The 27,882-nt window shown below is 44.1% G+C and overlaps 1 protein-coding gene across 2 annotated transcripts in view; it reads right to left on the bottom strand.

The window, feature by feature from the left end:
• The window catches only part of Setbp1 (SET binding protein 1), a 337,179-nt gene that overhangs the window by 81,327 nt on the left and 227,970 nt on the right, over positions 1–27,882 (bottom strand). For both annotated transcript variants that reach the window (XM_041640915.1, XM_041640916.1), the window contains exon 4: positions 22,712–26,162. In XM_041640915.1, the coding sequence (XP_041496849.1) occupies positions 22,712–26,162 (3,451 nt within the window). The remainder of the gene's footprint in view (positions 1–22,711; positions 26,163–27,882) is intronic.

The following is a 27,882-nucleotide window of genomic DNA, read 5'->3' as shown; positions in this document are numbered from 1 at the left end:
GACTTTTCAAAGGGGATTGCACATCGCTATAACTGTATTCATGGCTTACATCCTGTTCTCGTGACCTTCCCTCCAGCTTTCTAGATCTTGTTGTTACCATCTACAAGACCATGAATAGAATATAGGTATGTTCAAATCTATAACAACAGATAGGGTTTGGCAGAATAAACTGGTTCTTAAACCCAAGACTCCTCACTAAAACATGTGGCACCCTCAGGCTCACAGGCCCACAGGTGTTAGTTCCAAAGTTTTTAAGGCAGGAGGTCAAAACACTCTCAGTCACAGCTTTAATGCACCACCTGAGAGCATTGTGACCCACTGTGAACAGGAATAAAATACGAACAGGCATCTTATGTTCCACTGCATTAAAACTCAGAAATCATGTTTGGTCTCTGTTGTGAATTATATGGATAAATATTTAGCTTACTGCTCACCAAACTCTCTGCCTGGGTGCCATGGATACAATGAGAATCCTGAGCTGTCGCGTAGTTTAAGATGTTTTTCAACAACTCATGGCATACTCAGGAGGGAAAAAACAAAAACAAAAACAAGTCAAATGAGAGCTATAAATAGAGAAAAAAAGACTATGTGTAGAGAATATCCTAAAAGATATAATAATCACATTATCATCCAAATTAGGTATGGAAAGACGGAACTGGGGCTCCGGTCCCCCGAGGCAACTGCTCCAGAAAGCCAAGGTACAGAAACACTCTAGTTGGAGGCTCCGCATCCCTGCCCAGCTCCCTGCCATATGCTCACTTCCTAGGTCTTTGGCTTGTATGCATTTTAATGATGGTAACATTTTCCTCTCCCGATTTGTATATTTTACACCTGTATAGGAAAATGTATCATTGAAAGTGTCATTTACTGCAGAGCCATGAAACCCCGACTCCACTCACAATTCCACTTCATACAATCAAGCAACTGAGGCACGTTTACTGCCTTCAACTTTACCCCACCTTCCCCAAACTGATGCTTGATTGGGAGCATCCTTATGTCTCCTACCATAAGCCTGCTCTGCATATAAACGCCCATTGCCCATGTATGTGGCACTTGGAGCAGCGCAGATAGATATCGTGGAACGATGTGGGGTAGAGCAACTGTGCACACAGCACCCTGCTGTTTTCATTGCTAATTAGAAACAAAATGCGAACTCAACCTTATTGCAGGCTAATCAGCTATTAAAACTAAGTGCTTCTCAGAGCATCAAATCCACTTCCCCTCTTTCGATGTACAAAAAAGAAACGGAACCAAAATGGGAATATGTGCGGTATACTCTGGATGCTTATCCTTTTCTGGGCCCAACTGGCCTGATGGGGTGGTTCTGGTGTAAGATGGGAGGTGGGAAAGGTAGCTAGCAGTCTCAAGGAGCTGATGTGTGGCTGCCACATTAACAACTGGATACTTCTTTCTTGGAAGTCCTGCGAGTGCCAGGCAGACGGATTCTAAAACAACCCTATATTGTGCAGTCTGAAGACTTATTGACAAAGGTGTCAAGGCTCACAGAACTGAAAGTTGTTTCCTTGTCATGAAATACAAAAGTAGGTTGCTGCGGCTCCCAGTTCTATTCAATTTGCTTAGATATAAGGCGACTGTCAGCATTGATTCTGTGTAAGGCGGGATACAGCTTTTAATAGGGCGGTACCGCCCTGGGAGCTTAAAGTCCCTTCCTGTAGCTCCTGGCTTTGTAACAGGGCTCCTGGCTTACAAAGAGAAACAGTGAAGCTGCCGGAACTGGTCAGATTAGAGTGAGGTTGGAGAAGAAGAGGGTAGTGGGTGCGGGTGCCATGATCTTGAGCGTTCTTCTGCCTTGGAGAGCCGCGAGATGTTATCGCTGGAGTGGAAAGTCTTGGAGATCACGCAGGACTTCAGATCTCCGAGTCGAGTTTGCTTCAGTTTTTCACGTGGCCAGCCTCAAACCACAAAAAAATGCAAAGCGGTAGATCTGAGATAAGGATCGGGAATCTGCACTTGCAAATAAGTTCACAGGTTAGGCCGACCCTAGAGACCCACGGAAGACCTACTGCTCTGAAACAGAGTGGCTTGCTGCTTGTGGAAGGCACACCCACACCCACACAGGCTTGTTGAGGAGATTGGCACAAGGATCCTGTATTTCCTACTTTGATGGTCCCTGCTTTCCACCTAGAACCTTGCCTTCCCTTGCTGAACAGGACTAAGCCTCAAGGAAGAACAGAAACCAACTAGCACCTTTCTTGGTCACTGCTGCTGCCAGGATTCTCAGTGGCACTGGTCAGCTCTAGAGCTTCCTTTCTCCCAGACGGACACCTACAGAGGTTTTCAGAAACATGAGGTGAGTAACTAGGAAGGAGACGCTACTAATAGAACAATTAAACCAGAAATTCGAATGGAGACCTAGAGCCCCAGATGTTTCTACCTTTCAATTTTATTCCATGCCTTTGGGTTTTGTGTGTCTGGATTCAACCAAATATATATTGAAAAGAAAGAAAACAGAAGCTGCAGCTGCATGCAGGGACTCATAATCCCACCTATTCAGCAGACAGAGGCAGGAAGATCCTAAATTCAAGGTTCAAGTCCTGCTTAAGCTGTGGAGTAAGTTCAAAGCCAGGACAAGGAGCTCAGTCAGAACATGACTCAAAACCAAAGAAGGTTAATTTTTTTTTTTAAGGCTGGGGCTATAGCTGGGTAGAAGAGCACAGGCTCAACCCACTATTTCACACCTCCAAACCACCAGTAGAAACATTCCCGCTGCTTGCATATACACGGCTTTTGGCTTTACTCTTCAAACAATACATTGGAGCAATTATTTCTATAAAACTCAAGTTCTACTGGGTATTAGAAGTCATCTAGAGATGACCTAAGGCATAGGAGAGCGTGAGCGCATCGTATCTGGAGACTCTTTACTGAGAGTAACCTGGAGATAATTCCCCGAGGATATGGAGGGTTGGTTGCATATGTGCAGTGTAACATGGTGTGGCTTGTAATCAACTATGTGGAGTAAACTTTACTAAGTGAAATTTGAAATGTAGAAGAGAAAGCTATTCCAACATTTTACTGGCTACCATTTCGGTTAGGGACTGTGCCTTAGACAGAGCCCAAACAGTCATAAGCAGTGGCTAGCAGTCCACTAGGTCTTAGGACAGCGGAGCAGCCCTTTTGATGTTGTCCTGGAAGCAAGAGCCAGACACACATGAAAGGGTTGGGGGTAAAACAGACCGTTTCCAGGAATGCATTGTTTCCAGGAATACAACAAGAACACTGAGCATGCTGGAGTTGGCCTCTCACTTTACAGGGGTAAAAGTGTGGCTTCGTGGGTTGGATGGCCTTGGGACCTCATTCATGGAGCTGTGGTAGAATCACCTGCTGGGATAGCAGCCTTGTACAAGGCTCACCCTCCAGAGCAGTGACCATATTCTCTCGAGGCCTGAGTCTCTCTGGCCAGTATTTGTGGAATGGTGCAGTGTAAATTAGCACCTTAGTGGGGGAAAAAGAGGACCTATTGTGGTTTGAATCCTGTTTTGGATTCTAACTTGACTCATGAAAATTGTTCACTTCCTGAGACCCAGTATCCTGCCTTAAATTTGGAATAATAGTGTCTACAATAACCTATAAAAATATTGGATATCTAACAAATAATACCAAATGGCATTAACTTCTGCAGTGTTATAACATGTCGGTTGATGGTGTGAACTCACTCATGGTATCACGGACAAGCACATTTATCCAGTACTGGAGGAGGCAGAACAGGGCATGGCAAATGAGTACATTCACTGAACTTGGCACTGACTGCATTCAGAATGATAGCTTTCTATTGAGACAATCAGTAATAGTCCATCTTTGAATTTTTACCTCCCCATCTATTTGATTTATCAAATGGGGCTAACCAATATTCTGTTCTGTGCATTGCAGGGGTGGGAGCTTGATGCATCATGACCATTTGAAGATGGAGGGATGTTATGAGAAGTCTGGGTGCTGGGTTATGCTCTGTTATTGGGATGCTGATTCACTGGACTCCTCTTTATTTAGGCATCATGATTACTGCCATCAAAAGCTGTAATAAAAACATCAGGGCTTCCTTTGCACAAGTGAGCATAGTAATCCTAAGCCTGGTTTCAACCTTTCCTTGCTCACTGTGCCATGGGAATAGAAAAAATCTAGCTGGCAGGAAATACAGTGGGATTGTTGTTGGAAATTGGGGCCCCTGAGGATGAAGCCTGTATGGCTATTTAGAATACAAGCCTGTCTCAATGATCTGTATCACCAACAATGACTGTCTACATCCTCTGCAAGCAGAGGAATAATGGAGCAGCGATGTTTTCTTCTTGGTTTTTTCCAAATTAATACTGGCTCATGAGCTGAGTATAGCCCTGACCATGGTGGGAGAAGGATGTGGGACAATGGTTTTACTCTGTAAAGATTTGTCTCTTGTACTTGTTTAATAAAATGCTAATTGGCCAATAGCCAGGCAGGAAGTATAGGTGGGGTGACCTGGCAGGAAGTAGAGGTGGGGCAAACAGAACAGGAGAATTCTGGGAAGAGTAAAGATTCAGTCTGCAGTCATCACCCAGACACAGAGGAAGTAAGATGAGAATGCCTCACATGTGGCTAACATAGATAAGAATTATGGGCTAATATAAGTTATAAGAGTTAATAAGAAGCCTGAACTACTAGGCTAACCAGTTTATAATTAATGTAGACCTTGGTGTGTTTCTTTGGGACTGACCAGCTATGAGATCAGGTGGGGTAAAAACCTATGCCAACAGGAGGATGGATATCTTTCAGGAGCAGAGAAGGTTTTAGAGAAAATGTGTTAATCTGAGACTGAAGACCAAGGAGAGTAGATGACCCATGAGGGGAGAGGTATATTGGGAAGATGTTGTTGAACAATGCTCTTCTGGAAGATGGGTAAAATTTGACAATTTTACTAGGATTCTTTTATTTCCATAGCAAGTAACATCAGTCACTGTTGGTTGGAGAGATGGCAATAAAAGGAGGTTGGTGAACATGGGGGACAAGATGTAGAGTTGATGCTGTGTTTATCTATCTGGGTCGGGTGTCCCAAGGTTCTCAGGCAGGTTGACCTCTGTCAACGAAATGACCTTAGGCTCCAGTCCAGGTTAGAAGATCAACCTGGGAAATGAGGTTTTAACATCTACCAGGGAAACACAAAAAGCAAGGAAATCCACTAATAAATCAGAAGACAATTAAGGTAAAAACGTCAATGTTTAGGAAACACAGAGGTTGGAAATTCAATCAACATATCAGGATAACTCAAAGGTTAGTGCCTAGAAGGCAGCATTTTAACCACTACCCAATCCATCCATCAAGAAGCATTTCCCCACCCCCCGCCCTCCCTTCCCAGGATGTTTTGGGACATTTGCCAGCTGCAGCCAGTTTTTCTGGCCTGTGCTCTGTCTTGATTGTACACTGGCCAGGGTTTACAATCACAGTCAGACTAAGCTTATCTGTTGTCCCCGTCTCCTTTACTCTTTCATTTGTGTTGTTACATTGGGGGGGGGGATATATGGATTGCACACATATATTTCCTTAATTTCTTTCTCTATAGTTGCTTGAAGTATAATACAACGTGTCCTGAAAACATATAGTTCTACCTGGGATCACAAAGAGCAATTAACTATGAATCTTCCCTTCCTATGTCCTTGAGGGGACTGATGTAGAATTCTATTACCTAACGATTACAGCTTTTCCATGCCCTGGGGTTGGCTCTGGATTAATGGTGAAGACCTTGTTTTCGGGCTTGAGATCAGTGCAGCCTCGGAGACAGCAAAAGACACTCTTGGAAGACCACTCACAACGGTTTTGAGATCTTCATTTCTTCTCCACACAATAGTTCTTTTCCTCTCTGTGTGAAGCCACACAGCCTTTATTTCTCCCCTTTAACAGGTATGGAGACTGAGGTGACCGTACATCAAGTTGCATGAGAGCTGCAGAGATAGTCGGAGGCAGGCTTGCGACCCAATGACTGCAAAGTCATGTCTGATTCTAAGGGTGTCTCTTTGCTGTTGTTTCATTTCCAGGGTACGTGAACCTCAGATCAACAACAAAATGAAACATAAACACTTGAAAAACACCCCTGTCTGTGTACCACACTCTTCTGAGTTCTACTCCAATCTTTGTAGTGCACCTAGGATTACAGTGCAGCCATCAGTCATCACATAGACGGATGAAGGAGCTGATACGATGAGAAGCAGATGACTTGTCCGTCTTGTCTAGCTCGGGAGAGACTGAGCTGGGTTCAAACCTACCAAGTCTGTATTCCTGATCTCTGCTAGCCACACCAATAACCAATTAATTATTTCCCTACTCGCCCTGATCAAACTCAGCTCGAGACCTCTACTTCAGTCACCATCAGAGGGCCTTGAACCCTGGTTGGCTCACTCTCAGGTTCCTGAATAGATCCGTGCCCGGAGTGGTGCCCTTGTTGCACAAAGGGCCCGATAACTCCCTCACAGCCTGTATTCTTGAGTTGACACTGATCATAACCATTTTTCCCCAGAATTGGCTTTTTATTCTGTGGTTTAATTATTTACTCTCTCAGGTTCATTTGCTTTGGAGCTTTTTGAATGTCAGAGCTTGAGTCCTCAAATGCAAGCCAAGCTTTGGCCTTTGCAGCAAGCAGGCCTGGGTTAATACTGCCTGCAAACAAGGGGCCTTGAAATCACAGTGGCTCTGTCACTGGGCCTCTGCACCTATTCTGTGCTCCAATGACTTTCCTGGATGCTGTGGGGAATGAGTCTCTATTCCCTGCAGAGCTCTGGGGTTTGTGTTCTTGTGAGTACTTGCACATATAGGCAAGCATCCCTTTTCTAGAGCCTTTGTTCTGTAGGTCAGAACTTGGGATAAGTGGTGTCCTCTGTAGAACAAAACACATAATTCATTTCTGTTGATTGCTATGGGATGTCATGTGGTAGTTAATAAATGCATTTAATAAGGTATTTAATAAATGCATTTGCTATTCAAACTGCTTTAAAGGACACAGTTCATGCTACTTAGGGGGCTAGACATGAATTAGTTTCAGGGTTTTTAGACCCAAACTTCAAAAACTCGATGATCATTTAAATAGTTTTAGAATGACTGGGCTGATGACACAAGAAAATATGAAAATGTCATCATAAATGAATTTATCTTAGTGTAAGGCAATTGATTGACAAGGTTTAGACTTAAGTCCAAAGTCTAAATTGGTGAGTGGTATGTAGTTAACAAAAGACCTCAGGACAAGATGGCTAACTGCCCTGGACTTAGTAGAACCTAAAGGAGCTAACGTGGGTGGTGTTCACTGGGGCATATTCCCCATGTCTTTTTGATTTTGAGTGCAAATTGATTCTTAAGGTCAAAGAAGTGTAAACTTTGAAATGAAAGTTTCTCTCCTTTCATCTGAAGATTTCCAGTCAATCCCTACTCTGCTGCTTACAACCTTGTGGCATTGATACTCGAGGCACATCGTGAAGTAAATAAACAGATACTGGACAAATCAGACTTCAGAAAACGATGTTGTGTGGTACACAGGCTCACACAGGTCAAAACCAGAGTGACCTAGTTTCTAAAGAGAGCCTCTCACAGACTTGCTTAGGAAACGAAGCTTTAGGACTCTGGCATCTTCGTCATTGTCCTTTCCTTCCTGTAGTTTATTCTGCCTGTGTGTGGAAAGTGGGGTTTCTACACTGGCTTGCTCTGTGTGATGGAGCTGCTCTTGACTCATCCACTTATCTAGTTCTCAACACTGTAGAAGACACTGGAGATTCTTACTTTATCTCTAAGTTAAGTGCTACCCTGTTCTTTCTCTCCATCCGTCTGTCTGTCTGTCTGTCTGTATTGTTGGCTGTTTTGTTTTCCCAGGATTTTGTGCATATGCTTAGCAGTTTTCTTCCCTGTAATGCAGCCTTGTGGGCAGGGTAACCACCTGTGGGGGTCTCCCCATCTGAAACAGTGGCCATGATGGCAGATTAACCACCTGTGGGTCTCCCCATCTGAAACAGCATCTCACTGGTCCTTGATGAAAATCCTCACAATGCTTTAGGTGTGAGAACTGCGTGAATATGAATCCGCAATCCCAGCGCCTTCCTTTCTCTTGCTTCCAGTTGCTTGCCAGTTCTGGAGCCATTTTTGTACTTCCCACTGCTCCTTCTTTCCCCTACTTAGTAACTTAGTAACTTAGCTGGTTTTTAAACTCAGAATCTCTCACCTGGCTACCATCATTGTCCCCTAGGTGGTCTTCCTGTCCTCCACCCCCAACCTCTTTGTTCTCAGCAGTGTTTGTCCTTCAAACAAAGCTATTTTGCTAAAGAAATACCATGTAGAAATGCCTATGGGTCAGTGTTTGTATACAACCAAAAGGGGAGGTACAGACGGTAATGAATGCTCTTTGTAATAATTTAATTTGGTTTAATGTTTATATTCAGCATCAACAGCATCTCGATGTTCTTTTCCGCCTCCGTGTGCACCTCTCCCCTTAGGCCCTAGAGGGGCACAACTTAAGTCACAGAGATCTCTGTGTATTTTCTTAGTGCATGCTTAATAATAGGTCTGAGTACTAACATTTTCTTGCATGTTACCCAGGAGTCAGATACTGCGCTACAACCTTGAAAGCAGACAGACCCGAGGAGGTGGCAGTTATTATCGCTCCCACCTTTCATCACAAGAAAATGGGATGAGATTGAATTGTTGCATTCATCTTCTCAAGCTCTTCTGATTTGACTTTTAGTTAGCTCTTCTTTATTCCACCCTTTTCAGTGATAGTGCAGTAACTTACATCAGAAGGTACTCATCACATTTTGGATTGAATCCCTGAGTTTCAGCCATCCACCCACACATACATACATACATACACACACATACATAAACACATACAGGCCTCCATCCATCTACCCATCCACCCATCCATCCATACACATACATACATACATAGGAATGTACATACATACATACACACATATCTATGTGAATCTAATTTAAAAAGCAGGCAAACTAGCCAGATAGTGAAATGTGGACTTTGTTGACTCAAGGGCAAAATCAGGCTGAAGGCATCAACTCGCCTGTTTGTCTGAAGTGGGCATGATTTGGGATATTTCCAGGTGCAGCTATGCCTGAGGCCACACAGATGTGCCTGCTGCAGCACCTCCTGAAGGAAAAACTGTTCAGGCAGAACCAAGAGGCCAGCCATAAACAGAAAAGGCACTCCAAGCTGTGGTGGAGGTTGATCTTCAGAGAAATGGATTTTTCCAGAATTGTAAAGGGCTGGGTAAAACTTCCTGTGGGGACAGAGCTGTTTGCAAAGTCGCAGCTTCACAAAGTAGGTGCATGGTAGGGGAGAGATAGATGGAGTTTCACACAGAATGTCAAACCCAGGCTCCAGACAGTTAATTCAGTATGCCTGCTTTTCTTGGGAGCATCTCTCTAACAAGCCGCCAGCTGCACGAAGGCCAAAGGGGCCAACCTAGAATCCATACTCTATTTGAATAAAAGCAATTCTAAATGCTGAGCTTTATAACTTCATGGGAAAGGCTTGGGAGGGGAAACCGTTTAAAAGAACATTTTGTGTGGAGTTATGATTCTGCCAGCAGTTTGCGGGTTGGACAGGGAACTGCGTTCCTAAAGATTAAATGTAACTGAGGGTTTTTCTTCTTCCCTTTTAATACAAGGAAATATAAATTCCCCCCTCATGTCCGAGGCTCAACTCTTGAGACATTTTGCACAGCTTTTCCAGTTCAAGGGTATTTAACTGAGAGGAAATTCAGAAAACTCTGCCCCAATCCCCGAAACCAAAAGAATTTCGAGATACCGAGTTCAGCTTTCTAATTTAATTTCTGAGCTTTCTGTTTTCTAATGAGAGAAAGAATTTTCGCCGATCTGAGGAGAAGGCGCATGTTTTTGTGATTATGAGAATTCTGGTGGTTGGTATTTTGTGCAAATGCCACAGCGCGGTGCCATGAGTTACAGTGTGCGTGGAGTCAACTCCCGCCCTCTCTCCCACCGAAAAGAAATGTCAGCAAGAAATGGAAGCAGAGGAGTTAGTTTTCCCTCTGCATGGAATATACCAACAATTCTGCACTGTGAAAGGAGGCCAAGAGTGAGAAGCATTTTGATTTTGCACACATTCTGTGTATGTCTTCCTAGTACCTACACTATGTGATTGGATCACAATCAGATCTTTTGGTGGTGACCACCAATACCCCAAAGCATGCACCATTGAAACCCAACAATTTAGGTGGAGGATTAACGGAGAAAGCACTGTTCTATTCAGGAGAAAGGGCGCTTACATTCTGCGGATACATAACAAAGTGTAGGATGCTCTGGAACCACCTAAACAACCCAGAAAACACATGACTGTTGGGGTCAGCAATAGACACAGCTGTTGCCAAACCTGCTACTTAGCTGGTCTCTTCTTGCCAATGACATCCAATAACCTCCTTCCAGCTCACACACAAAAAGTGACTCCTTCCCCAGAGCTGCTAGGAGGAAACGAAGCCTTGGTCATGCCTTGACTTCAGCCCCTGGAGGGAGGGGTTTAGCATGGGAGTCAGCAAAGCCCACCAGACTTATGCTCTATAGAACCTTAAATAGCTTTCTATTGCTTTAAGATGCTAAGTTTCTGGGACTTTGTTAGAGCAGTATTGGAAAATGAACACAAGTCCCATTCCTTTCCTTACGGCTACACATTTCTGACTGGGGTTAGCAGGTAAATTGGCCCTTGAAACAGGCACCAGCAACTAGTATTACACACTCTTACTGAGACAGACCAAACGCCAAGACACTGAAATTTCCACTGCTCTCAAGACTCTCTGTCCTGTATGTAGTGCAAACACAGGGAACTCGGTATTCTGCAGGTAGAACACAGGCTTTTTTTACTTCGTCACTATAATTACACCATCGTGCCACCTATCTTCATCATTGAATACAATCGTGGTCCAGACTCTCCACGCAAGGATGTGTGTTCAGAGCTGATTCGGCCTCACCCAGGTCAAGCATAGTTGGGAAGAAAAGCTGGCTGCTCAAAGAGGATGCCATCGAGAGCAATCTGTTGCATTGTAAGTTCTTTGACTGAATATATTATCCAAAGTGGAAATGAAAGGGAATGAACACTCTGAACAACAAGGGGGTGGGGGAAGCAATGCATTGTGATGTGGTGGCAGTGGTACTGGGGAGTATGTGCATTTTACCTTTATTTGTCCCTCAATATAGAAGTTAATAGCCCCATTTTAAACAAGGAAAAGATATTTGGAGAGACTACCAGGCCAAAGGTCAGGATTCTAGTAGGGGTGGGCGAAAGGGTATGGGGTAGAGGGTGGGATGGGGTGGTGTTAGTATCTGCAGCAAAATCTTGAAGTCTTGGGCTTCTCTTGGTAGACTGTTTCAGAAGTTGAAAACAAATTTTAAGGGATTGCTTCTCAAAGTGGATGCCAGGAACACACGGTGGTTTGAAAAGATGATCTTAGTGACATCTGTCCTCAGTTTTAACTCAAGAATCGTATGAGATACAAAGATCATGGCATGGATAGATCCTGCTGTCCCAGGAGTCAGATTTGAGGTAGGCCAGCCAATTCATCTCTAACAGGATCATAGACCACACAAGGCCAAATGCTAACACACAACAACGTGAGAACGAAAGTGTTAGTCATGTTGGAGAAGCAGGAGCTATGGGGTAGCTAAGACGCCAGTAGGCAGGGTTTGGAAAGCCGGTAAGAAGGAGGCAATTACACTGCTGGAGTCTCAGATGAAGAGCTAATAGGACACAGAGGAGCTTTATGAGGACACCCAACAAGGAAATGATTTGCAAGAGATTAGAAGACAAAGCAAGACCTGCGTGGGATGACCACAAAGGGTCTCTTAAGACCCAGAATTCCTGGGGTGGCTTGACACAGGAAATGGTGCTTCCACACCTGCCATCATTATTCATTTAACTACAGCTGCCTTCGGAGACTGCTATAGTTTTCTTTCTATATTTAAATAATTTCTATTTTATGGTTAGAGTTGTATGTCAGAAACTGAGACAATAGACCTTGGGTCTGTTATTCCAAAGAACAAAATGTGTTTAAAAAAAGCCATTATAGACGTGTTATTTAGGATCCATAAGTCACAGCCATGGCTCCAGGGAAGGTCAGTCCACCAAGCCATGGCTCCAGGGAAGGTCAATCCACCAGGGCTTTCACTTTAGAAATAGCCACAGGTGTCTCAGGAGGGAAAATAAGTAAATGCTGGTTGGCCCTTTGTGATGTAGCCTACAATTAACAGAATTAACAGCTAGGCCTTCCCTCTAAGTGTATTCGATACAAATGAAAACAGCACTGAGCAAAGGGACTGGTTATAGCTGACTTGCTCTAAGTAGTGTGTGTGTGTGTGTGTGTGTGTGTGTAGTGTGTCTGCATGCGTACACTTTTATCTAAGTGGGTAGGGATGGCATTTGTAACTGAAACTGGCTGGATTATCAACATTGCTCCATTCTGTTCTGGAAGAAATAAAAAGACTCATACTTAGGCACTCTTAGGAAAGTATTTTGACAACTGTCTCTGGTAGTGACTAATTTATCCCCTTCTGGGTTCCTGTCTTGGCACAGAAAGTCTATGATGACTTTAGCTACACAGGACAATTTTGAAATCTGACGGTTTCATGTCCAATTGCTGCTGAATTTATTTTTAAAATGTATTCCCTGTGTGGGTAATGATAGCATGCAGAAGGAATGGTTATCACAGTCCAATATGGAAAGGCATTTTGGAGAAAACTTGAAGGATCAGACAACCAGAGTAGAGAAGGGTGCAGGGGAAAGTGATTGGCTTATCCTGGCTTCCTCTGGGGGGAGGAAAGCAGATGGGGCAGGGAAGCAAAGCGAGGCTGGGAACCAGTTTGCTCACACTGTCAGAGGACTTGGTTCAGGGCCGCGGGACCATAGGGGATTTTACCTTTCTTCTTCTACAGTAGGCTCTTCAAATTTTGATTTACTAGTAGGATTTTTAAATACAGTATAATAAACAATAATAAATTTTCCAGTTTGCCAGTTTTGAGATGGAACCCCTGTCTCTTTCAGATCCTTAGAGATTTGTGGTATTTCCCTTGTAACCTGCAGTCCTCTCAAAGGCCATACTGTTGTAGGAACGCACTAGTAGATGCCCTCAATCCAAACAGTTCCGGGCAGGGAATTCTCTTTTCTTGTTGCTGAGATCTCGAGGAGAAAAATCGTTCTTAGCACTCACAGAGTACAAGGTTGCATGACAGATGAATACAGACCTTCAGGATTATGACACGCCTCTCAAGGATAGAAAGGTGTCTTTTACGTAATTATTGTTCCCGAACTATCCAAGATTATTTCCTATACATGAGACAATTGATACTTTTGTGCATGGTTAAAACAAACGTGAAGTAAAACATACAGCAGAATAAAGAGTTACACCCTATAAAAGAAATGCTTTTGCTATTGATCTTATTTTTTTAAGTGAAATATGATAAAGTTAAACAAATACATTCTTATGTATGGTGGACAGGGAGGGAAATTGTTAGAGGAGGAAAAAAAAGCCCACCTCTTCCATCCCAGTTCTCCATGGAAGATGGGAACCACAACAGAGCCTCCTATTGTACCTGTTCCACGGCTGACCCAACTTCACCTGTGCTCTTGATATAACTTCTTCTTGATATAACTTATCTGAATCCTTACGCAATAGTACAGCATGTAAATTTTGTTTTCTAGCCATTAGACATGTGAACTTCCATGATTCTAACCACTGATTGTGTGTCTGTATCAACCTCTGTATGTTTGTAGTAGTTAATGTCCTTGGGGATATAGGCATGGTTCCTCGTACTGTATCATTTCAGCTCGCAACTTAGCACCAAGTTCAATACTTTTTAGGGTCATTATTCTTTAATTTTAATGTATCCTCCCTTCATGCATGATACAGTTGTTTATTCTATTCATGAAAACCATGCCACTTACAAAACCATCCTCACTGAACTGCAAGTTTCAGTCTAGGTGGGTACCATCTTGCATCCTAGTCTGTATCCTCAACTGTGCTGTCCATCCAACTGCTGCTGCGGTGAGATTCTTTCACTGTATACTACTCTCCTAGATTCAGGGTATATTCTTCACTGAACATATTGTTATTTCAGATTCTGGATCCTCATAGTTTTCATTGAATTAGCATGGCTTTCACTTGGCTTATATTGACTCTGGTTGTTGTGTGTATGCTTGTATGTATGTATGTATGTATGTATGCATATGTGTGTGTGTATGTGTGTACATGGTCAATTCTCACCCCTGTTTTTTATTGTCTTCTGTTTCCCCCTAATTGCTCTTTTCACTATACTATGTGATGAACGAATGAAGAGTTTACACTCATTTTTTATTTTTCATTATTTGTTGTTTTGTTGGAATAAAGACTCAAACTACCCTCAAACTCACAATGGAGCTAAGATGATCTTATGGTCATCTTGATCTTCTTGTCTCTACTCCTAACTATTAGAATTTGTCACATGCCACCAAATACAGTTTTGAAATGATTTTAAGTGTGAATAAACTTTACACAGTAGTAAAGAGCTCTGGAGGATCAGGAGAAGGTTTTGGGCATATAAAATGTTCAGGGACAGATACATTTATCTGGGTATTCCTCTATGTATCATGGTGTCACAACTGCTTTCCATGGCAGTACAAATAAAAGGTTTCAGAAGTTTTCAAATCGTCATTATCATTGTCACAATTCACCAGTTGTGGGGAATGGGTGGGGAATGGGAGCTGGCATATAATCCTTTTCATCTTTTTCTGCTCTAGAACCTTTTAGTTCTATAGGCTACATGGAGAGTGAAACGACAGTAAGGAGGACGCTGACATTGTCCGTGTTTAGGTTTCCAGTTATCTAGGAACCCGCGAAAACAGCAGCATCACTACTCACTCATGAACTTTGCATCTGGATCTGATAAACAGCCTGCCAACCCACAAACACTTATGCACCTAATAAATAATTATAAACATTTATAAACATCTCTCTTGTCTTCTAGGCCATCAATATGCTCGCGCAAACTATAGCTTGCTACATCCTTTGTGGGCTCCTCCACTTCCCGCTCTCTACTGCATTTCTTAGGTCCCATCTCTGGTCCCTCAACTTTTCTCTAGCATTTCTGTCTTCCTTCTTCCAGCTTCCATGATTTTCTCTCATCCAGTCTCTGTTTAAGGGAGACCACCCATCCTCTCTTCCATCTGCTTCTTTGTTCTCTACAATTTTCTTCTTTGGTTACTATCTCGCTCTGCAATGTACTGACAGCCTCTGAGTTAATGTTGGGCTCATTGCCTCACCAGAATGTTCACTTGCTATAATTTGGTTCATGTACCATGAGTCTCCAGATTGCCTGGGACCAAAATATTAGAACAACCCTTTACTAGCTAGAAAGATAAAATGAGGGGCTGGAGAGTCAGCCCAGAGGTTAAGGGTCCTTGTTCCTCTTACAGAGGAACTGGGTTCTATTTTCAGAACCCACGTGATAGCTCCAACCATCTGTAACTCCAGTCCCAAGGAACACTGCAGTCCCAGGGAACTCAATGTCATCTTCGGGCCACCATGGATATCAGGCAGGGAAGTAGAATGTGTAAGTATAATCAGGCAAGCAGTCATACACATAGAATAATATAAAAAAATCCCAAATATTTAGAAAAGAAAAGATAAAATGGATCAACCCTGCTCTGTGTTAACGTTTTTGTTTGAACATTTGCTTGGGTAGTAATGTCTTTGTTATATTTATAATCTGGGATAGGGGGTAGTATTGTAGATACCATTCAAACAAGACAGGAGAAACTTGCAAAAACATGGGGATAGTACAAAGATTGAACAAATTCAGTCAGAACAGGTGGGGAGAGGGACCAAGAAAGACAAAAATCTAATATCTTTCACAGGATTAAAAAGTAGTTCCTCACTTGCTACTTAATTAAATGTGAATCTCTAAACATGGGGAAAGACCCTTTGAGAGATGATCTCGGTCTTTTGTTATGTTATTTCCCATGATTCCAGAGCTACAGATTTAGACTTCAATGAAACAGAACTAAGCATCATGGTCCAATACTCTTTTGCTAAATCTTTGTACATATGGGCCCATTTTGGTGTCGCTCCTGCCAATACTCCTAACACCCTCCCCATTTCCCTTCTCCAAATGCTTCTTCTCTCCTTTAGGGTGATTGTATAGCAATCTCCTCCTAAATTCTTCCATCTTGGAGGCTAGCTCCTTAAGACACAGGATGTTCTAAAGGGATATGAAGCATTCTACTTTGCTGGGAAGCTCTTTAAACTTGGGAAGGGGACAATTCAGAAGCTTGAGAAATTTCCTGAAACTGATCACATTCATTAGGCTTCCCCAAGCATCTGTGAACAGGAAGGACTGCTGAAAGGTGGTGTCCAACCAGGAGAGCTTCCTAGAAGAGACAGAGGCCAGCTGAGCTGCCTTGGAGAAGAGGCTCAGACCAATTACACTGCCCAGAAAAGCCAGTCTCCAACATGTGGAGTCCCAGGTGGCTCTAGGTTTCTCTATTTCATGAGTCACTATGCATTCTGGGGTAGGCTTTGTTGACACGGCTGTGTTTGAGTCATTTCTGCCTCTGCAAATAACTTCTCACCCATAATCTTTACCATAACTCCAGTAAATCTCATTGATGAGATCACCAGGGTGGGATTTGGTGACAGCCTTACTTTGGTCTGTCCTCGGACTCCTAGTGAGAGTGAATAGATGTGTTTGCTCATATATCACCAGGAATATGACTTCACCAAGAACCCCAGCTCAGATGGGAAAGGAATATGCCCTCCCCTGACCTCTCCTTCCTCTAGTGAGAGCATAGAGTGGTCTCACGTCAGGTGGACAGCCCCATGTTGTTATTTTGTTCTGTTCATACCGTTCCCCTGGAACTTTCAGTTTGCTTTACAACGTGATGCCTTATAGTTGGTTCTTTTCCTCTTCTAAAGGAACCCCTGACCCATAAACTCCCTGGTAGCAAAACTTTTGAGCTAATCATTTTAAAATTGTTCCTAGAATTATACCAAAATGTATAGTGCATTCTTTTTTCCTCTTTTTCATTTTTCAAGACAGAGCTTTTTTTCATAGCCCTGTTTGTCCTGAAAAATCACTCTGTAGAGGAAGCTGGCCTCAAGCTCAGAGATCCACCCGCCTCTGCCTCCTAAGCGCTGATATAAAGGCGTGTGTCACCACTGCCCAGTGCATTCTGAGCACTAAACACTGTTTTCTTGTCTTAGCCATTTCCCTAGTGACTTTGTCCACCGCATTAAATGCTAGGTGTCTCAATGCCAGGCCATAGTCCCAGCAAATCTTCAATCCTACTTGCTCACGTACACGAGGAAAAGGTCTTGCTTTAGAGTCTTCGAGCGGCTGCTTCTCTTGTCTTTGGAAGACGCACTGTACTGATTTCTCTAGCCAACAAGGGCTCCATGGGGCTTTAATGCCATGTCTATGGCTATTTTAACTTCTTTGTGCCCACACGTGGGTCTGCATAACTCCCTAATCCCACAACCTATACATAAAACTTCTGGCAGGACAGGAGTGTGTTTGCCAACTGTGGGAAGATAAATAGCCCAGGGACATCATGTTCTCAGGGCACCATTGCTGCCTGATTGCCGGGCTACAAAAGAGATGTTATGCACCTAAGTTTTGTTTTTATTAATTTTTGCCAGTAAGTTATATTATAATATTAAATTTGATCAATTTTTGGTTTTCAAAAAGGAACATTTAAGCAAAATCTTGGGAGGATAAATAAAATAAGTAGATGCAAGGGTAAAGACAGGGAAATGAAATAAAATGACTCTTATCAGGGTTGCTTCTACTCTGAAACATGTGTCCCCTGAGATGACCTGGGGACCAAACAATTAGATACACACCATTGGATAAGACACTTGATCTTTTTAAGTCTGTATACACAGCAGCCAAACAAAGTGTTTAATCTCCATCAAGATTTTAAAATTCAGAATCTAAACATTCTCTGTCTGTCCCCAAATAATTGGTCACATTGGCTTCAGCCTGCATCAGGAGCAAGCTCATTTGTCTATGGGACCTGGGTGGGAGGAGCTTAACCTTTCTAAAGAGGGGAGGTCAAATGCCTGAAGTGAGGCTCATGGATTAATTCATGGACTCCACTGAAACTTCATTGAGGAGACAATGTTTTGGCTAATACTTTAGCAGTTTTTCTTCCAAACTGCCTGTTGCTGAGTTTGTGTTCATATCCAAATTTCACTGTAATAGACTTGAGAGTTTTAGAATCCTAGGCTGAAGCTTAGTCAGAACCTTTACTATCACAGGCCCACGTGAGAAGCTGAGGGAACAGAAGGAGCCCCAGTGAGGAGGTAGAGTAAGGGATGACATGACAGACACTGGCAATCCCATCCAAGCTATAGTACAGCTATTACTTAATTAATTTTTCATCTCTTCCTGCAGGAGGACATGTCATTTAGTTTGGATTAAGGTAACGCAAATTATACTTCACCTGGTCTCCATTTATTACTGTCCTTTTTACGGTCTGCGCTTCTTCCTCCCACAAGTGTCTTTCTCCCTCCCAAGCCTCTTCCTCAGTCCTCGCAGGCTTCTTTATAAGGCATTCCTGACATCTCATCCACATGACCAGCTCCTTGTTCTGGATAACTGCTTGAAGGGGTTTTAGTGCTGCTCTGGCACGGGTACCCCTGTCTTGGCGATGAGAGACAGCAGATTCTGCCTCCCCAAATGCCCTGCAATGCTGATAAGAGGAGCTGGCCAAGAGGAAGACAGAAGCCACCAGGAGAAGTGGGGAGGGCCAGGCTCCGGGAAATCCAGTTACCTATGTGGGAGGATCCTGATATCTGGGAGGTGAACTCAGGAATAATTCTCAGCCTCCATTCACCATGACGTTTGGGGATGAAGGCTGGCATTGGACTAAAAGTTACCCTATGTAAATAAACTGTTGCTGACTTTCCATTATTTGAGAGGAGCCTAGAGAGCAGGTTCAGTTGTGATGTCTCACACAGGGCAGAATTTTAGGTCAAAATATGCAAAGATTGATTCCATGCAATCTGAAGAAGACGCATCTTGACTCACACAGGAGACTTCTTCTACCTCCTACAGGGACTCAACTTGGAAGGCACGTGGCAGAATTCTGACTATGTGTTGCTGACTCTGGACAGGTTTGCTCCTCTGGAAGCCTATGCGCACTAGGGGGACAGTGCTGCCTGGTGGCAGATAGACTCAAATATTGATAATTCCCAATCTGAAACTGTCTTTTCCTACTTTTTTTATGCATTTTTGACACAAATCAAGCACTTTAAAGAATGACGATTTAGCGGATAGCATACATCTATAAAATGGACCCAGAGAGTCACAGCCTTCTGAACTGAAGGTGTGGAGGGAGAGAAAGATGAAAAACAGAAAAGAACTTGCACAACTATAAGCTGAGCGTGTTGTGAGGGAGCTCGTGAGACAATGCAATCCTTGGCTGAGCCAGGGTATGGGGAATGAAGGATTTGCCAAGCAGGAAGGATGAAATGGAGTGTGCAACCGCTGCCTTTGCTAAATGGGGTCTCTAATTCCTTTCTCCATAATGGTAACGACTTACATTTATATGGTGCCTCTCAACAGCTCTGATCTCAGGGAGGGCGTAAAAACCCTCTTTCTGCTAAGCTCCTAAATCTGGTCCTCAGTAGGCTATAGAACAACAACTGTAGAGGGGCTGTATCTATTTTAGAGAAGAACTGCCCGTGTGAAATGGGACGTTCAGAGGGGAGGAAATGAATCCAGCATAGAGTACCAAAGGGGGCAGGGAGGGAAGCTACGGAAAGTGCAGGTGTTTCCCATCTTGAGTGTCTGTGTTGTCCAGTTCAACCCAAACCTCCACTTGAATACAGTTTCCGGAAGCTCTTCATGGCTCCCGTACTCTCCCCTTCACCTTACCTGCTTCATAGATTTTCATGGGACTTCACACGTTTTTGGAAATTTTCACATTAAGGAAGATGCCCGTTAGACAGTTTTCTGAGTATAGCCAAGGACAATTTTTTGCCTGATGCTTTGGGCTGCAGAAATAGAGAGGGCGTTTGGGACACAGGCATGGGCAGGTCAAGGGATGAAAGGGAAGAACTATTCAGCAAGATGAGCAGAGGCATCAAATATAATTGACTTAGGCATAGAAGCCATCAGTGATTATGATTCATTAATGAGTTGGGGTGGGGGAGCATTAGTCAGATAACTAGCCAGAGATGGACACAAAGCAGTGGCAAAACGCCTCAGAAAACCACACCATGTTTAGAAGGGAACAATGAGGGACCCTTCACAAGTTGGAGACTACATGAAACAACAATTTATTCTTCCCTTCATTGTTTTCTTCCTCAATTGTCACGTGATCATTGGACAGCATCACCTTAGCAAAGGGAATGCCACTGGGGGACAGATGCGATTCGGAAGGCAATAGTGACACATGGGGACACTCAGCTTGGAAACAGGTCTGTGTTCTGGGCTTATCCCCAGTCAGTACATGAGTTGTGGTGGCACTTCACTGCCGTAGACCAAAGCCAGGCTTGCTTAGCAATAGAACAGACAGCTGTGTGACCGTGGACAGGTCAGACACTGCTCTCTATGAGTCCTGTGTTTATATTTCTCGATGAGAAATAATAGCATAGCATTAAGCATAACTTATGTGAAAAACCAGAATCTAAAATACTCCATAACACAAATCATTTTAAATACCAATATGACACAATTAGAAAAATCCCATACTATAAATGCAATTTCCCACCAAAAAAATTCTTAAAAGGTTATATTAAATTATTTTAAGGCTATGTGTATATGCTACATATGAAGTATATATGAAGTTTGTGTTTAGACCTCATTCTTATCCCCAAGATGTATCATTATTTAAATGCAAATATTTGAAAATAAAAAAACCCTGAAATTTAAAATATTCTGGTCTCAAGCATTTTGGATAAATAATACTTAATGTGTATCTATATGCTAGGACTGCATACAACATTCTATCAAGGAATGTATAGAAAACAACTTCAGGGACTCAAATCACATTATTCACAAGGATTCTGGTTCTCTTCTTTGAGTGACAGATGAGTAGATCAGTGCTATACTGCTGGAAGATACGAACATTCTTCATGTCCATGGTTGATACTGTACCCCATGCCACATGGGCTCCATTTAGGCTCTTCAAGAAACGGGGTACCTTCAAAGAAGTCTCTGAATGAGAAATGGCAAAGCAGAGGTGCTCTTTGCATGCAGGATATATGGACCATTGGAACCTTCATCATTGTCACAAAATCCAGGTTAACTATGAATTTTCTCCTTTCATGAAGAAGACAATCTACTACTACAATAACTCACAGACAGAAACCTGATGCAATCATTAGTCAGTTCTAACTGAGATTTGTTGGTCTAGAAAGAATATGCCATTCTTTTTGAATAGACTGTTTTCACAGCCACTAACTGTGGACTCCCCAGGAAGGCAGAGGGCAAGTGAGAACCATGCACCATAAACAGAGAGAACATATTATATCCACATCTTCACAGTGTGCAATGAGTTCTTTAAAACCAGCGTTTGGCCAGAGGTTTTCACACCATTTGGGGACAAGAGAATATTGCCTGCAAGATATTCTTTTAATCTCTTTCATTTCTCATTAAAGATATTTCTACTATTTTCCAAGTAATTATGTACTCTTCAGAGTCTTAACATTTATGTACTATACAAACAGAGAAGCATGGATATATTTGCCAAATTGTAAAACTCCATGGCAGGAAAGGATTTGTGTGGACTGGGAGGGTTAGCAAAGAGATTCTGCCAGTAACTGACAGAGAGTGAGATTTTTCTGGTAGCAATGAACATATTCGTTTAGACATTGGTGAGCAAAAATCCCAGTTTAGTGGGTGTGCTAGAAATCACAGGGATATGGCTCCGTTTATAAAGGAGGGACAAAGTACCTTTCTCCAAGCCTCTTCCATTTAGTACGTGGAAGTAAGATTGTGAATGTTGTCTAGGTTTCACTTTGGGATCTTGACTGGGGCAGCTTGTCCAAAGCTCTTGGTGAAGAATCCATAATATGGTTTAGGACTGGGACTCCCTGATTGGTTAGACCTCAGGATTCTCTGATCATTAGCTTCCAATCACTTTGTGGTAGACTTAAGAGAGGTGACTTCTACCGATGGCATGGCATATGCACTCAATGCCACTCTTTCAGCCTTGGCATTCTTAAGATTTTGTTGATAGTCTAGTGGGTTTTAGAGCCTCAACTAGCAAACTGTACCTTGTAATCAGGATCTTTACTACAAAGTACAACTGTAAACTAGGCAACGGTGGCACACGGCTTTAGTCCCAGCACTTGGGTGACAAAGGCAGAAGGATCTCTGAGTTCTAAGCTGACCTGGACTACGGAGTGAGTTCCAGGACAGTAAGGGCTACACAGAGAAAACCCTGTCCCAAAAAACTGAACCAAACCAAAACAGCAAGAACAAAAGGACAATCGTATCACTTATGTCTGTCACTTGGATAGTTACTAAGGCTGTCTCTCGGCATTGGCTTTGGGGGAAGAGAAAGCCAATGCCATGTAAACAGTATATGGAATACAAAGCATATTCAAATACGCAAGGTGACCTATTTGCATTTAGCTCCGCCCCTTTTGTAAAACAGTGAATGCTAGGTGCCCAACATGACTGGTGTTCACATTGCAAAGGCCAGGACTTAAGCAACTGGGCAAACCAAGTCTAGAGAAAACTGTGGTCTTACCTGGAGACATGGAGGACTCAAAGGAACTTCTCTCCTTGCGGCTCATCTTGAAGGCTTGGATGTCCTTTTCCCTGTACGTCCCAAAGCCTTCGAAGCTCCTCCTCTTGCTCCCACACACGTCACTCTCCCACTTGTCACCGGAAGGATTCATTTCGCTGAACACATCTAGACTCTCCGCTCTTGTGGCGCTGCCGTCCCCACCAGAGTACCTTTTAGCACACGAGTCCACGGGCTCGCTGCTCAAGTCTCCTTTGTCCTTAGCCTGTGTCCAATGCTGGGCATCAGAAAGTGACAGGGTGGACAGGGTGTCCACTTCAAAGCTGCCCTTTGAAACCTTGTGGCCGGTGTCACCATGCTGGTGCTTCTGTCTCTCCTTATGCTTGGTCTTCTCGCTCACCAACGGGAGCTCCTTATCTGCACTGCTCAGCCGCTCACTCAGGAGGTGGCTGGAGAAGCCTGTCGCTTTGCCTGCAAAGAGACCACTCAGATTGTCGTGGGTCCCTAGGATTCGGTCCTCCTTGTGCTTATGCTTGTGTTTATGTTTCCTCTTGTGGAGCCGACTGCTAGACAGGGCGGCCCCGCCCACCTTGGGAGGGTTCAGGGATGGCTGGATGTCACCGAGGCCTATGCCTACCGTTCCCTGCAAGTGTACTCCGTGCTTGGCTTTGTGTTTTGTTCCTCCAGACATCTTTACATGGGAACCTGTGTGGAACTGAGGTGGTGGCACCGTTGGCCTCATGAAGGGGGACGCTGCTCCAAGTGTGTGTGAAAGGTACAGAGGAGCTGGATACTGGCCATAGTAACCGAGGTTCATCATAGGCATTGATGTGTAAGGCATTCCATAGGGTGCATAGTAACTTCCACTGGGAATAGGGTAGCTGAACCCCTGTAAAAAAGGCACCTTTGTCATGGTGTCATTGGTTTTTGCAGGCCTACCACGCTTCTTCTTTGACTTCAAATCTGAAGTCCTACGAAGATAGAGCAATGGGTCATACTGGATATATGGCACCGGGTAATAGTGATCAAAGTTGATCCTAAAGATGCTGGGGTACGGGTTCTCATGGTAAAAAGTGTAACCCCGGTGGGAAATCCTGAACACTTGAAATTTGGTGATGAGCTCTTCCAGCTCAGCCAGAAACTGGAGATCGTCACGGTTCTGCAGGCTTTTCCTTTTCCTCTTGTGCTTTGGCTTCTTGAGGCTCTCGTGGGCCAGAAACGTGTCCACAATGAGATGCTTCTGCCGGTGGCCGTGCCGGTTCTTTGTGCTGGTGTCGGACGGAATGGCCTCCGGGTTGTCTAGGGCACAGAAGTCGAAAGAGTACCTCCGTCGGGACTCTGAACTTTTCTCTGCTTGGTCAGAGGTGCTGTTGTTGTCTGTCCCAATGCCACTGTCGCTAGGGATGGTCTCCTCACTGTGGGACTCACTCACAGGGGACAAGGTGATCTCCTTCAGTGAGCTAATCTCGCAAAGGTGTGAAGGAGAGTTGGCCATCAGCCTGGGTGGAGACAGCTTCCAAGTTCCACTATGGATTCCCTTCTGGGTTTTGGTTGGAAGAGCACTGATGGGCTGGAGGTTTGGCATAGTTTTCAATTCTGAAAAATTGGTTTCAGTGCTGGCAGGGCTCAGGTTGCCATTGGACCCCCCTAACTGTGTTGAAAGGGGGTGCATAGCTGCTGGTGAAGAAGCCACAAGTGACTGAAAGTTGGAAGGCACGGCTGGGACATCCGGCTGGCTAGAGACAGGCCTGGGGTGCTTGATGGCTGTTTTAGGTTCTTCGGATGGGGGAGGCAGCTCTGTTCTTGGTTTCCTGCCCCTCTTCTTGCCAATGTAGATGGTCCCTCTCTTGCTGACATTAATCTGCTTGCCCAGTTTGCTTTCAATCGATGATGCTGCCCCAGGACTGGTCTCTGGGGGAGCTTTGGCTTTTAGGGCCACACTGCTGGAACAGGACAAGATCTGATTTAAAATGTTTTTCCTCTTGAGTGTCTTCATCTTATTGATGGTTTTGATGGTCTTCTTATCTAACACACCAAGCTTTCCAACCTTTTTGTGAAATTTCATCTCACTCATAGGTTTGTCCTCTCCCGGCACTAACTGGGCCAATTTAGCCAAATTGCGCCGCCTCTTTCGTTTCTTGGTGCCAGGAAACTCTCTGCTGATAGGACTAACTGGGCTAGTGGAAGTCCCTTCATGGATGGTCTCCACCGTGAGCAGAGGCTGCTTCTTTGGTCGTCCCCGCTTCTTTTTCACTGGTGTGATGACAGTCAGACTATCCGTGTTGGTGTAGAGAGGGCTGGAAGGGGTTATGGGGTAAGCAGACGGTGGTTCCACCATCAGTTTGTCGGCAGTCGCTAAGACTGCCTCCCGCAGCATAGCGGGGGGTTTTGCTTTGCTACACCGCCTCTTTGCAGCAAACTTGGGGTGCTGGATTTCAGGCAGCTTTCCAGAGGGAGAGTGCTCTGTGCGCGTTGGTGATGTCATGATCATGGGTGGTTTCCTCTGCTTGGACACACCTCCAGGGACAGTTTTCTCAGTCTTGCCACCTGTTTCCAGGCCAGCCGAGGGGGACTCATTCTCAATCATCTTCCCTAACTTGGGGACACGAGGCTCTTTCTTGCTTCCCTCCGAGTTGGAAAGGATCCTGTTAACGACTTCACTGCTCATAGCAATCCCGGAAGCCAATGCTTTCTCAGGGATGATTTTTTCTACCACAGCCTTAATGGACTGCCTCTTTTTCCTCTTATGGTTGGTTGGATCCAGAGAAGGTGTCTTTATGGGGATAGTAATCCGGACATGACTGGAATCATTTTCAGGAGTACTGACGGTGCTGATACCCTGCCGGCTCGGGGATCCCTCTTGAGCATTCTCTGCAGAGTAACCTTCTCTTTTCCCTTCTGCATTTTCAAATGCTTTCTGGGCACTTTTGACCCAATCCAAATCTGAGTTTGGTATGGTTTGACTGATAACATCTTTTTTATTGGACTTTTTCTTGCTACCTATAGTGGGTGGTTCAGGGAGCTCCTTTGTTCCTCCTCCATCTTGATCTCCCAATGGCTGGAGTCCATTGCACTCAGCAGAGTTGCTAGTGGGAGCTGGGGAGCTGTGGCTGCTGGGAGATGGTACCACATTCCCCAAGAGAAGATCTTTGCTGCTGCTGGACAACTGACTCCGGGTGTTCCCTGTATTGCCTTTCTTACTCTGGGCCTTTGCAAAGGAAGCCACGGGTTCAAGAGCTGGGATCTTGCTGGTGCTTGCAGTGTCTCGGCCAGACTCTGGACTGATGAAGCAATTCTGAGTGGCGGGTCCACTGTCAGAGTTGGTAGACCAGTCCATGTGGTTCTGGCTGCTGCTTTTTTGCTGGTGCTTTGGTTTTAAGGTGTCACTGGTGAAGCCCTGTGAGAGGCCTGGGTCATAGTGAAGCGCTGAGTGTTTCTGGGGCCTCTCGTAAGCCTGAAGGTTGGCAGAGTGGGGAGGAAGAGAGAAACAAAAATGAGCGGGTTGGCACTCCTTAAAGTTTATTGTTTAGAAGCTTAATTATTTTAAAATTTGATAAGTGATTATGCTAATATTTTCCCAAACTTTAGACTGAGAGAGAGAGAGAGAGAGAGAGAGAGAGAGAGAGAGAGAGGTTTTTCTCAATTATGATACTAAAGATATAAGACACTGGATTTGGACATTAACAAGGATGCTTTCGGTGCTGTCTTTCCCCTCTAAAGAACTTGGTTTCAAAAAGTCTGAGAACTATATGGAAAGTGGATGGTGTCCACCCAAGGCTTCTGGGCTAGAATCTTATGAGGAGGACACTTAGGGACTGGAGACTCCAGCAGAGTCGGCAAGAGCCTGACCTCTCCCCCGTGTGCTCCTTTGCCTAATTCAGGCTGTCTCTTACTTGTCCCTGCTTCCCCTCAGAAGTATAGTGTTCCCCTCTCCTGCTTCCCTGCTTGCTTTAGTGTGATCTGCACAGCGCAGGGCTCGGTATCTTTGAATGCAAGCTCCACTGAGTTCAGCAAGTGAAAGCAGCCCATGTCCAGAGCATGCGGAAGACATACGAGAGGAGAAACACGCAGGAAGGATCCCCATCTTTGTGAATGGGCATGCCCCTGGGTTTGAGGGCTAGCATGTGGTAGGAGCTGTGAGCTGCTATTAAACAGTCTTTAAGGAAAGTCTCCAGGAACACACTGTGATCCTTCCAAACCACCTTTCCTGTAGCCTGGCAATTGTATTTCCCCTACACAAATGGTAAACTTACAGGACAGATCAGTTTCCGATTTGTTACAGAAGGGAGAAGATCAGTAGATTGAAGAAAACGTCTTGTCTCATTCACTCTAAGAAAAGTACGGTGACTGATGTAGAAAATTTGGCAGTTTTATCCTGCAGTGTCTATCAGTCTAATATCTATATATCAGCCTCCTTTATTATCTATTGTTTATCAATTAATCACCCATGCACTTACCTATATACTTTCTATTGTTTTATCCTATTGTCATCGATACTACAGATCTGAATGTTTCAGTTGAAACCATTCCTGATGATGCCCTTAAGACAAGGCACAGGTGGCCGGAGTGTTGTAGGTAAAAGTCAGTGCCCTGACTCAATGGCGCTTGCCTCCACTAACCCCAGGGATCTCTGGAGGGATACCTTGCCACTGCGACTTCGTGAACTCCTTTTTATCTTTATGTGGCCACACTGTCTAGTTTTCCAAGTGTGATCGTCTCCCCACGTCAAGCCGCTACACAACCAGGAAAAAAGTATGCTTTTGCTGTCTTACAGTTTGCAGCATTGGCAGCACCACCATCGATGTATACAGAGTTAACTGTCCCTGCATACTGTCTACTTGGGATTATTGCTGTGGACATAAGATATACCCCAGTTTCTATAACAATACACAAATTTAATATAGGGATAGAATATTAACTATCACTCATCTCCTATGAATCGGGGGTTTGATACTTCACCATTTTTGTTGTGGCCTGTCACTATACCCCAGGCTGAAGGGTGGACCAGGGATGCTATGTTTTCTACTCTTTAAGGATGCTGGGTAACACATCCTGTGGCCTTTCTGAGAGTGAAATAAAGTAAGGTATGAATAACAATGTTTTCAATCTGCGCACACAGGATTGGGGGGAGCCTGTCTTCTCCAGACTACTAGCTCGCCCATGCCTCCAGCTCT

The sequence above is a fragment of the Microtus oregoni genome, unplaced genomic scaffold, assembly GCF_018167655.1.
Source record: "Microtus oregoni isolate MIOR12 unplaced genomic scaffold, Mior012 000065F_ref0000479, whole genome shotgun sequence".
Taxonomy (NCBI): domain Eukaryota; kingdom Metazoa; phylum Chordata; class Mammalia; order Rodentia; family Cricetidae; genus Microtus; species Microtus oregoni.
The sequence above is the reverse complement of the archived record's forward strand: the minus strand, read 5'-3'. Positions and strand labels throughout refer to the sequence as shown.